This window comes from Bos mutus, chromosome 1 (genome assembly GCF_027580195.1).
Source record: "Bos mutus isolate GX-2022 chromosome 1, NWIPB_WYAK_1.1, whole genome shotgun sequence".
Lineage (NCBI taxonomy): Eukaryota > Metazoa > Chordata > Mammalia > Artiodactyla > Bovidae > Bos > Bos mutus.
Window position 1 is genome coordinate 121,290,318 of NC_091617.1, and position 12,058 is coordinate 121,302,375.

The 12,058-nt window shown below is 34.8% G+C and overlaps 1 protein-coding gene across 2 annotated transcripts in view; it reads left to right on the forward strand.

The window, feature by feature from the left end:
* Positions 1-12,058, forward strand: part of PLOD2 (procollagen-lysine,2-oxoglutarate 5-dioxygenase 2) — a 121,218-nt gene that overhangs the window by 104,580 nt on the left and 4,580 nt on the right. The window contains exons 11-15 of one of the 2 annotated variants that reach the window (XM_070374908.1): positions 162-266; positions 3,170-3,295; positions 6,473-6,614; positions 7,739-7,801; positions 8,789-8,902. In XM_070374908.1, coding sequence (XP_070231009.1) covers positions 162-266; positions 3,170-3,295; positions 6,473-6,614; positions 7,739-7,801; positions 8,789-8,902 — 550 coding nt within the window. The remainder of the gene's footprint in view (positions 1-161; positions 267-3,169; positions 3,296-6,472; positions 6,615-7,738; positions 7,802-8,788; positions 8,903-12,058) is intronic. The other variant, XM_070374909.1, reaches the window with a different exon arrangement.

The window sequence follows — 12,058 nt, forward strand, 5'->3', positions numbered from 1 at the left end:
TTAAAGTAATATTTACCCTTTTGGATACTGTCTTACTATTTTGATTAGAAAAGTATTTTAGAAAAACCGTATTTTACATGAGATTTATGTTAACAGTTTCAACCAATATTTTCAAATATTTGGTTTATTTAATGCCTATTTTATTTCTTTTTCAACAACAGGGATTTTTGCCGTCAGGATAAAAACTGTGAATATTACTTTAGTGTGGATGCAGATGTTGTTTTGACAAATCCAAGGACTTTGAAAATTTTGATTGAACAAAACAGGTACTATATATGATTCAATGTCAATTTATTTTTAAAATTATAATTATTTTCTGCATTTATGTGGACATGCTGTAATTACTTAGCTGTGTTTAGCAAATTGAGGAAACTCACAAGAGATTATTTTCTACAACTTTCAATTCTAAGAATTTGTATTTTTTAGAGAAGTCAAATAGAAAATAACCCAATGAAAATTTAGATGTATTCAGTATATTACAATCACAAATGTAATGTTTATTAATTATATTTGTCCTATTTTTTTAAAACTAGATGAAATTGTGATCTATCTGTAACACTTGGAATTGCTTTATTTTCTAAAGATATTTTTAAAGTAGAATTTCATAAAACTTCTGACCTAAAAAGTTATTACAAGCAGAGTTGGAAGTTCTTAGAATTTGAAAGAAATTTCAGAGGTGCACATTACTCCACAGACTGATCTGTGATTTTATTTAGTGCTGAGCTAATTATCATTAGGCAGTACCTGTTTTTATTTAGCCAAACTGAAGTGAGAAAATGGCACCATCTATACCAGCTTATCAGAGAAGGCAATGACACCCCACTCCAGTACTCTTGCCTGGAAAATCCCATGGACAAAGGAGCCTGATGGGCTGCAGTGCAGGGGGGTCGCTAAGAGTCGGACATGACTGAAAGACTTCACTCTCACTTTTCACTTTTATGCATTGGAGAAGGAAGTGGCAACCCACTCCATTGTTCTTGCCTGGAGAATCCCAGGGATGGGGGAGCCTGGTAGGCTGCCGTCTATGGGGTTGCACAGAGTCAGACACGACTGAAGCGACTTAGCAGCAGCAGCAGCAGCAACATACCAGCTCATAGTGATTTAATCTTTATTTTATTTATTACTGCTAACACTAGTATTGAAAGTGAAAAAAGTGAAGGTGTTAGTCGCTCAGTCACGTCTGATTCTTCACAGCCCCATGGACTATATATAGCCTGCCAAGCTCCTCTGTCTATGGGATTCTCCAACTAAGAATACTGGAGTGGGTAGCTATTCTCTTCTCCAAAGAATCTTCCTTACCAGAATCGAACTGGGTCTCCTGCATTGCAGATGGATTCTTTACCATCTGAATCACCAGGAAAGCCCAGTAATAGTATTACTAGTATTAATATTTCTACTAATAACCCACCTTTCTGCCAAGTCTGCCAAGTCGCTTCAGTCGTGTCCGACTCTGTGCGACCCCATAGATGGCAGCCTACCAAGCCCCACTGTCCCTGGGATTGTCCAGGCAAGAACACTGCAGTGGGTTGCCATTTCCTCCTCCAATGCATGAAAGTGAAAAGTGAAAGTGAAGTTGCTCAGTCATGTCTGACTCTTCGCGACCCCATGGACTGCAGCCTACCAGGCTCCTCCGTCCATGGGATTTTCCAGGCAAGAGTCCTGGAGTGGGGTGCCATTGCCTTCCCCCACCTTTAATGAGTGCTTATTAAGTGCCAGGTATTAATCTATGTATGTTCACAAATATTAACATAATTATTTCTCTTAACAAATAGAATGGTTAGCAATGAAATATTAAAATTGCTGTTTTGAATTTGATGATTAAAACATGTAAGATGTCTACTGTCCTCTATTAACCCATCCTGTGTATAATTTGTCAATTTGAGAATTCGGTTATTCAAAATCTAAGGCTGCTCAATATTAATCTTAGAATTCCATACTCAAAAACATTGAGGCACACAGCAGAAGGATTTTCACTTTCATTGTCTCTTTGCCCAGCTCTTTCAGGCAGCTAAGATTATAATTAAGATTTCTTTCTATTAAGTGTTTGGTCTTGTTAGTTATCTTGAACTATCATTCCTTAAATTAACGTAATATGTAGATTCTAATTTACGTTTTTGTTTCCAATGTTGTGGGTATTCTAACAAAGCAGATTATAGATGTATCTGGTTAGCATTTTATTCTAATAGGAACCAGGAAAAATAAACTACAAACTTTTAATGAAGTGTATTTGTAGGCTATGTGTTACTTTTCCATAGATAAAGAAATGGCACACCTGGTCTTCACAAGACTGGAGTGTCGTGAAATGGTTTTTTTGTGGAGATAGTTGGTCTATTACCTTCCTCTTGGAGGAGTTGTGTGAGATTTTCTTCAAAATTGTGTCACCCTACTACAATTTAGTTCATTTTAAAGTTAATTCTAGTGGAATTTCAAAATGTGTTACTTCATTTGAAAAATGTTGATGCATTATAAATTAGATTTCCTTAAGAAGAAATCTGACATGTTTTGAATTTGTAACACATACTTGTCTCAAAGGGACTCCTTTCCTGGTAAATAGTGAGACAGTGCTATTCTATTTTATTTTCTAAAATAGTAAAAAACCAGAAAAATGTTCAGTGTTGCCAGGGCTAGCACGACCCATTATAAAAGTTTAAAAAAAAAATTGCAACATACTTTAAAGTAATTCAGGACTTAACTTTAGGAAAACTGGCCTATTTACAAATATCTCAGCCCATCTTCATAAATTTTTTTATTCAGAAATATTTATGAGCTACCTTAATGCACTCGGGACTGTTATGTCTGCCTAATAACAATGGAAATATTTGATTTCATTGAATATAATTTTGGAAATATTTAAAATAAACGATTAAGGTAGTTACACTTTTATTGGATGTAAGTATTGTCCTTTTAAAATTTTTTATACTTTCATTCACGTTTTCAATTACTTTTTCTTTTTTATTAGTCTTTTTACCAAGCATGATTGAAAATCAGCAATATACTTGTTTAAGGAAAAGTGAAGGGAGGAAATTCCTCTCTATTTTATTTTAGTTTTTTGGACTCTGTATGTGTTAAATAAAGTTTATTGTTTTCTGTGTCATGTTAAGCCCCAAACACATAATTTTGTGGAAGTTAAAAAATGGATAATTATCTGAATTTGTTTCTCTCTCCTCAGGAAGATCATTGCTCCTCTTGTAACTCGTCATGGAAAACTGTGGTCCAACTTCTGGGGGGCCTTGAGTCCTGATGGATACTATGCTCGATCTGAAGATTATGTGGATATTGTTCAAGGGAATAGAGTGTAAGTTACTTAATTTGATCTTTTCATGTGAAATATCTTTATGTAAAGATATGGTCTTATTATATTGAGTTTTCAAACATTTTTTAATCTCTTTCCTTTATGTTAAATGGAAATTTAAAGACCCTGGATACCACTTGTGATCCTGCAAATACCAGTATAAAACTATATTTTAAAAATTGTTCTTAATGTCGTAAATCTTCAAAGGCACACACTCTCAGTTGTGGTTAATACTAAAAGATAGTGTATGATTACCATGGGTAGTCATCTTTTGGTTGTTAGAAGAGGAATATTCTTTAAAGTTTGTAAAGGGAATTTCATTTGGCTAATTTATTTAGTGGCCAGGATTAACGTTGTTTGATAGCTTATAAAATTTATAAATGAGTCAACAAAAACACCAACAACTAAACCTTCCATCGTTTCATTTTGAAGAATTTTCTGTGTGATATAGCTGGTATTCTGCTTTAAAGAGAAGTTTCTTCTCCGTATGATTTCTATTTTCTAGAGTTTGAAAAGAGTATACTTGCTAACAAGTGTCTGCATTATTTATACTTATTTCAGACACAGAAGTTGATATTTTTTAAACTTAAGGATGATCACATTTGAATTAGCTTTTTGCTAAGGTTAAAATAAAGAAGAATGTCATCCTTTTTTTCAAACAGCTGACTTGAACCAGACTGACTGAGATATTAAGTTCTTTGCCTAATTTCTCAGATACATCAGCTCAATTAAAGAGGGTTAACGTTTAGAATGGAGAAGGCCACAGCACCCTACTCCAGTACTCTTGCCTGGAAAATCCCATGGATGGAGGAGCCTGGTAGGCTGCAGTCCATGGGGTCGCGAAGAGTCGGACACGACTGAGCGACTTCACTTTCACTTTTCACTTTCATGCATTGGAGAAGGAAATGGCAACCCACTCCAGTGTTCTTGCCTGGAGAATCCCAGGGACAGGGGAGCCTGGTGGGCCGACATCCATGGGGTCGCACAGAGTCGGACACGACAGAAGCGACTTAGCAGTAGCAGCAGTAACATTTAGAAATGGAGAAGGCAATGGCACCCCACTCCAGTACTCTTGCCTGGAAAATCCATGGATGGAGGAGCCTGGTAGGCTGCAGTCCATGGGGTCGCGAAGAGTCGGACATGACTGAGCGACTTCACTTTCACTTTTCACTTTCATGCATTGGAGAAGGAAATGGCAACCCACTCCAGTGTTCTTGCCTGGAGAATCCCAGGGACAGGGAAGCCTGGTGGGCTGCCGTCTATGGGGTCGCACAGAGTCGGACACGACAGAAGCGACTTAGCATCAGCAGCAGCGTTTGGAAAAACACCATACAGTTTTTGCTGAACAGTTGAGTTGTGAAGAGATGTTTTGCTTGTGAAAATTATAATAGGCATGAGAACAGTAATAGTTAATTTGAATGATATAAATGTGATAAAGTCTTTTGTTAGCTGCAGTTAAGAAGCATGATAGCTGAGAAAATACTATTACAATCATATTCTGTTGTTTCAAAGTACTTTAATAGTTTCTGTGATGATTTGTATAGACCATATGCCTGATGTTGTCTGTGGGTGTGGCAGAAATAAGGCTTCACAGAAGTGGAAATAGAGAACACATATTTCATTTAAGCTGTTTTAGTTCAACTTCCTGTCATTGTTGTCTAAAGAGACAGAATAAAGTAGAGGCTTTTGATTTAGTTAATAGAAAAATGTACCTTATGTATAAGAGATGCATAAAAGAATGACATCTTACAACGTGTGTGTGTGTGTGTGTGTATGAAAGTGTACTCTTTACCATACCAGTGATTAATTTCTGAATTCAGTGGGCACACTATGTATTTTTGATTGAACATTTCCTTTGAAGCTCGTCTAGTAAGACAAAATGATAGTATATATATTGCTTTCAATCTCTGACTACGTTTCCTTGGTCAGGATCTTCCCTTTCTGTTCTGTGAAAGCAAAACATAACCGTTAGGTGAAACCTCTGTTTTGTTGTTTTTAGGAAATGAGTCATGTGCAGAGTAAGCAGACAAGTGTGGGAAAGAAAGAAGGATGAAATAAACAGTGTCTTCCATCACTTGTATACTTCAAGCTATGTTTATATCTTCCTTTTTCTACAGACAATTGAGGTAGCTTAATGACAGGTTAAAGCGTCTGCCTGCAATGCGGGAGACCCGGGTTCGATCCCTGGGTTGAGAAGATCCCCTGGAGAAGGAAATGGCAACCCACTCCAGTTTTCCTGCCTGGAGAATCCCATGGAGAGAGCCTGGTAGGCTACAGTCCACGGGGTCGCAAAGAGTTGGACACTACTGAGTGACTTCACTTTCTTCTTTCTTTTCTTTCTAATGACTTTCAAAAGACTGAATTTTAAGAGAATTTTAGGCTGTGTTCAGTGGTGCACTGGTAAATATCTAATAACTGATTCTTGGGTTTGGAAGATGCCCTGGTTTGTAGTTTTGCCCATCTTTGTCTTCTGAATACATCTACTGTGGCTGATTTCAAGCGTCCAATGTGGTCACTGAGTGTAGACTTGGGAAGGGAAACTCAGTGCTCTGGGAAGCCAGTGTGAGCTGGATGTGATGTTTTTGCTATTGAAGTGCTTAATCATAAATGCCCATCAGGATATTGTACTCTAACTGATCAACAAAGTGAGAATGACAGCTAAAATGCCAAACATGTCAACTTTAAAATGAAGTTTATAGGGAGATACTGATGCAGCTTATAATCTGGGTGGGGAAAAATCCTCTGGAGAAGGGATAGGTTATCCACTCCAGTATTCTTGGACTTTCCTTGTGGCTCAGCTGGTAAAGAATCTGCCTGCAATGCAGGAGGCCTGGGCTTGATCCCTGAGTTGGAAGGATCCCCTGGAGAAGGGAAAGGCTACCCACTACAGTATTCTGGCCTGGAGAATTTCATGGACCATACTGTCCATGGGGTCACAAAGAGTTGGACACGACTGAGCAACTTTCACTCACTCACGCATGTAGTGTTTACCAAATAATCTCATGTATATGTGTGTGTACATATGTTAGATATCATGAGATGTGTTTGTGTATAACTTGACTCCATAGTTTATATATGCAAAATTTTAAACATATAAGACATTTATTTTAAAACCATAAAAGTAAAACTTTAAATATTTTGTATTTGTTGTATTTTGGAATGTCTTATCTTTACTTTCAGAGGGATATGGAATGTCCCATACATGGCTAACGTGTACTTAATTAAAGGAAAGACCCTCCGATCAGAGATGATTGAAAGGAACTATTTTGTTCGTGATAAACTGGATCCTGATATGGCTCTTTGCCGAAATGCTAGAGAAATGGTAGGGAATATGATGATGGCTTGCTTGAATGTCTCTATAAGATGGCTTGCTTTACCAGTTGATGTGTCATTTGTTTTGATGCCCTTTTCTTTCTAATTTGTAAGTACTAGCCAATTTTTTTGGTTCTGTATTGAAATATTGGGAGCGATTATGGAGAATAATTTGCCTGTGCAACACCTGCAGAAACAACTGGAAAAAAGTTAGGCTTAGGCTAACTCACAGGCAACAATAAGATATTCAATTATAAGCATAGATTGGTTACAAATCAACTTTGCATTTTTAAGAATTTGTCTTTAACTTGAAATTCTATACTTAAAAATCTGACCTAATTAAATTTAATAGATGAAGCCTAGGTGAAATGATGATTTACATATTTAAGAAAAACACATTCTTGTCCTAAAGTCAGTATCCAATATTTCTCTGTCATTATTAATCCCATACTTTGAAAAAATAGGTTCCTTACCACTACACTGGGAGAAGGATTAAAATATGTAGTCTGTTTATGTGAAAAATTAATGATAATTGCTAATCTATATTTTCATTATAAAACTTGAAGTGATTGTAGAAAATTGTTTTTCAAAATGTATAAGTGTGTCTTAAAACATACTTAAATGGTTTTATGTTTTAGAAATAATTGGGTTATTCAAATTTGTATAAGCAAATGTGTTTATGGTAAAATCAGGAAAGTTGGCAAGTACTTTTTTCTAGTTTAATAAGGCATGTATTACTTGAATATGTTTGTTTTTCCTACAAACTTTTGTCCATTGTTACATTGAATGTACTCAGTACTTGTGATTGTAATGTGTGCTCATGTTTGGCTAATTTGACTCAACAGCGCACCCTGGAATGGCCTCTCTTACACATTTTTTTTTTTTTCCTTTGTCTAATGAAAACTCTGTTACTAAGGAATGAGCTTGGATTTATGTTTGACCAACAGAAAAACAAAAAAAGGGCTGGAGTTGTTTCTTTATGTGCACTGTAAGCTTTGCTTGTTCTGCATGTTGTCTGTGAAGGACATTTCAGAATGTCAGCTTTTTCTCAAGGGCTGCTATTTTTATTTACCTAAGAATATCTGAGAGAGTGGATGTGCAGGTCAACTTACCCAATCCTTCTCTTCATTTTAGACTTTACAAAGGGAAAAAGACTCCCCTACTCCGGAAACATTCCAAATGCTCAGCCCCCCAAAGGTGTTATTTTTATTTACTTTTATTTTTTATTTACTTAAAATACTAGATACTGTATATTGCCTAAAAGTAAAGTTTCTTTAAGAGTCTTCTTTTCATTTAGCTTGGTGTAACTGTTGGTATTCACTGGTTCTGAATTTGTATATGTGAGTGTGTGTTTTGTGTGTTGGGGGTAGGCATGTGTGATATTCAACTCTTTGTTCTTCGGACTGATTTGCATTTTATGGGTGACAGATGGAAAAGTTAAATACAAATCACTTTCACTAGTTTCTCCAGTGTTTTTTTTAAGGAGAGAAGAGGTAGGAGTATGTATAAAGTACATCCTGATTAAAATGAGATTTGATTACTCTTCATTAATTTTCTTTTTATTAATAACTAACTCTTTTACCATTAAAACAGGTACAAAAAGAAACAACCCTACCTTAATGGTGTTTGCCATATTTATTAGGTTTGGGACAAGGACGAGAAACTGATTTTCTTTAGTTGCCTCTTAATGCAGGAGTAATTTCTGTGTTCAGTCTTTAAACATCAGAACATAAAAGTATGAAATAGACTGATAAAATATTGACATTTGAATTTTTGTTTAAAAATGTGATATCTTCTTTGAAAGGAAAAGAAACCAAAAGAGGTACAATTAATTGCACTTTGATGTCTCAAAAATATTTCTGCTTTCAAACAGGAATTCTTTTTCCCTGATGTCTACATCTAGGACCAATAAGAAAGGGACAAAAACAGTCCTTCTTCCTCTTCTTTTTTTCAGTTGAGTGTCAGTGCTATCAATTAGTTTTGTGTGGTGTCTGAATTCATAATTAATCAAATTTTACTTTTATTTTAAATTATGCATGTTTTATATGAAAAATAAAAATGCATGTTCCTGAATAAGAGATAAAATTTAAAATTAATATCTCTTGTAAAATTTTTCCTGTGGTTAAACTTATTTTCTTATATTTTCCTCCAATATTATTAATACTATTATTTTTTGGCATATAGGGTGTGTTTATGTACATTTCTAATAGACACGAATTTGGAAGACTATTATCAACTGCTAATTACAATATTTCCCATTTTAACAATGACCTCTGGCAGATTTTTGAAAATCCTGTGGTATGTATTTCATGCTCAACTTCATTTATTACTTATTTTTTGTAACTCTAAATGGATATAAATCAATTAGGTTAATAATACAGAAATACAGCAAGAGACTTTAAAGAAGTATTTTTAATTATGTAATCACAGGCCTAATTTATTGTATTTCTTGGCTAAGGACTTTCTTTTTAAAGACATATTAAGTTTGGATAAGGGAATTATCAGTTTCTTTGATTTCTCCTAATATTTCTGTTATATGTATTTCAAAACACTAATAAATTTTCAGTCTCAATTTCAGAAGAAAATGTTTATGAGTAGCTCATGTATGACAATATTACATTTTGACTTTCAGAAAGAAAATGTAAGAACTTAGTTTGAGAAAATGCATTTTAAAATAAATAAAAATTCTGTGAATGTACTCTAAAGATAGCTAGAGAAAACTGCGAAGTGGAATCAGCATATAGAGAAAGTCTTAAGTTGAGGAAACTGTGTCCCAAATTATTTCTTTTCTATAATTTTTGAATCATGTAGAAATTAATTCCTTTTTGTCTTAATTGGTTTTCTTTAGGCAAGATGACACATTTATTCAAGGGAAAATACTCTCTAAAATCTATGGTTTTTTTTCCTTGCTAGTAGTCAAGTTTTAAATTACGAAAACTCAATCCACCTGTTGAGAATTGTCTTTTACTTTGTAGAAGTACTGACTTTGGGGAATAGTAAATTTAATGGTCTCTAAAACTCTATTGCTGGAAAAAGAATATCTTTTGACTTTTTTGTGTGTCTTAAAAGTACTTCTGTTTCACTTTAGCAGCGTATCTCCATCTTTCACAGGAGTAGAATTGAAAAGGGGCTCTTTTTTAAAATGTTGAGGATGGAATTACCTATTTTACTTTGGCACTAAAACTCGGTATTTTGAGAGATACAATTATTTGATTTCTTGGCTAATACTAGCTTCCTGAAAAAAAAGTCCCAAGTTATATCCTGAAGTGTAGATATTTGTGTGAGATTTAAAATCTTTGGAGAGTATGCAATGAATATATCAGAAATCGGAACTGGTTTTCTTTCCATGGCTTTGTTCTAGTTTTGGTAAATTAGCTTGACTGGTATGTCTCATGAAGGATATCCCATAGCAAAGTATTTAATATTACCCCATTATCAGAACTACTAAAAAATTAATAAAGTCAGTTTGTTCAATGATATTTGAAAACAGTCTAAAATAAAAAGTTAATATCAATTCTTTAATGTAAAATCTTAGGGTCTTGTTTCTTTAACTTCGAAAAATCTATAATGATGTCAAGAAAGAATACTTAAAAATCTTTAAAGATTCTGACATGTTATGTATGATTATTTACTTTTAATTTCCCCCCATATTTTGGAATCAGAGAACCAAAAAATATTAAAGGGGATAATGAGTAATTCGATCCTTATAGTGACATACTATGTATAAATTAATTTTGTTAAAGAATTTGAGGATAATTTTGGTTTTTCCATATCTAAAAATATCTGAGTTACATATAAGCAGAGAAATGTAAAACTAAGAATGGCAAATTAATTATCAGGACCCTTTTTAAATGTGGCCTCAAAAGATATATTTCAGACAAATATTTTTTGAAACATATTTTGATTGAAATTATTTTGAGTCCTTACCTCAGTTTTTCCCTACTTGCTTACTATTTGTACGTTGCAAAGAGAACACTAAGAATTTTGTTAAACAGTCTAAATATATTTAAGAAACAATCATTATGGATATTGAATCTTAAGATATACCCTTTAAATATTGGGTTTTTAAGTAAAACACTTAACCCAGGAAAAAGATTCCTTAGTTGATATTGATAAAAATTGTTGTATCTTAGTGTGTGGTTGGTGTGTCAGTGATTGGGTTAAGAGAAGATTCAGGTTCATGAGTTAGTATAAAGAGGATCGATTTTTCAATACATGGTCTTAAACCTTAATTTCAGTTAACTGAAAGTTATGATAATGTTAGTAACCCCATTGAGCATTCTTTGATACTAATCTAAAGTGAAAATACACATTTTGAATATATTTAAAAATCAAAATTATTTTAGAGTAATTCACTATAAAAGTATATAAGCAAGGCCAAGTGATTAATTTGCTAATTTTTAATAATGTTTGTTGCTAGAGTTATTTTCCCTATCTTTCACTTTTAAAAACATGTATTTGCCTACACCTATGTATAAATGTCCTAGAGGAGGACATGGCAGCCCACTCCATTATCCTTACCTGGAGAATCCCCACGGACAGAGGAGCCTGGTGGGCTACTGTCGGACATGACTAAGCACACATAACTCGTGTATATCCATAGAATATAGCATACAAATATAGACACTATAAGATTACTCAGAATTTAACATAGAGTTATAAATCTGCATAAATAAAAATTTGCATTTCACAGAATGTTTTAAACATACAAAAAAATCAGGCAAAGTTTAGAAAACATAAACTCTGGTTTCTCAAAGTTTCTATTTTGTCTATTACATGTAGATAGATCAGTCGCTCAGTCGCGTCCGACTCTTTGTGACCCCATGAATCGCAGCACGCCAGGCCTCCCTGTCCATCACCAACTCCCGGAGTTCACTCAGACTCATGTCCATCGAGTCAGTGATGCCATCCAGCCATCTCATCCTCTGTCATCCCCTTCTCCTCTTGCCCCCAATCCCTCCCAGCATCAGAGTCTTTTCCAATGAGTCAACTCTTCGCATGAGGTGGCTAAAGTACTGGAGTTTCAGCTTTAGCATCATTCTTTCCAAAGAAAGCCCAGGGCTGATCTCCTTCAGATTAGACTGGTTGGATCTCCTTGCAGTCCAAGGGACTCTCAAGAGTCTTCTCCAACACCACACTTCAAAAGCATCAATTCTTCAGCGCTCAGCCTTCTTCACAGTCCAACTCTCACATCCATACATGACCACAGGAAAAACCATAGCCTTGACTAGATGGACCTTTGTTGGCAAGGTAATGTCTCTGCTTTTGAATATGCTATCTAGGTTGGTCATAACTTTCCTTCCAAGGAGTAAGGGTCTTTTAATTTCATGGCTGCAGTCACCATCTGCAGTGATTTTGGAGCCCAGAAAAAATAAAGTCTGACACTGTTTCCACTGTTTCCCCATCTATTTGCCATGAAGTGATGGGACCGGATGCCATGATCTTCGTTTTCTG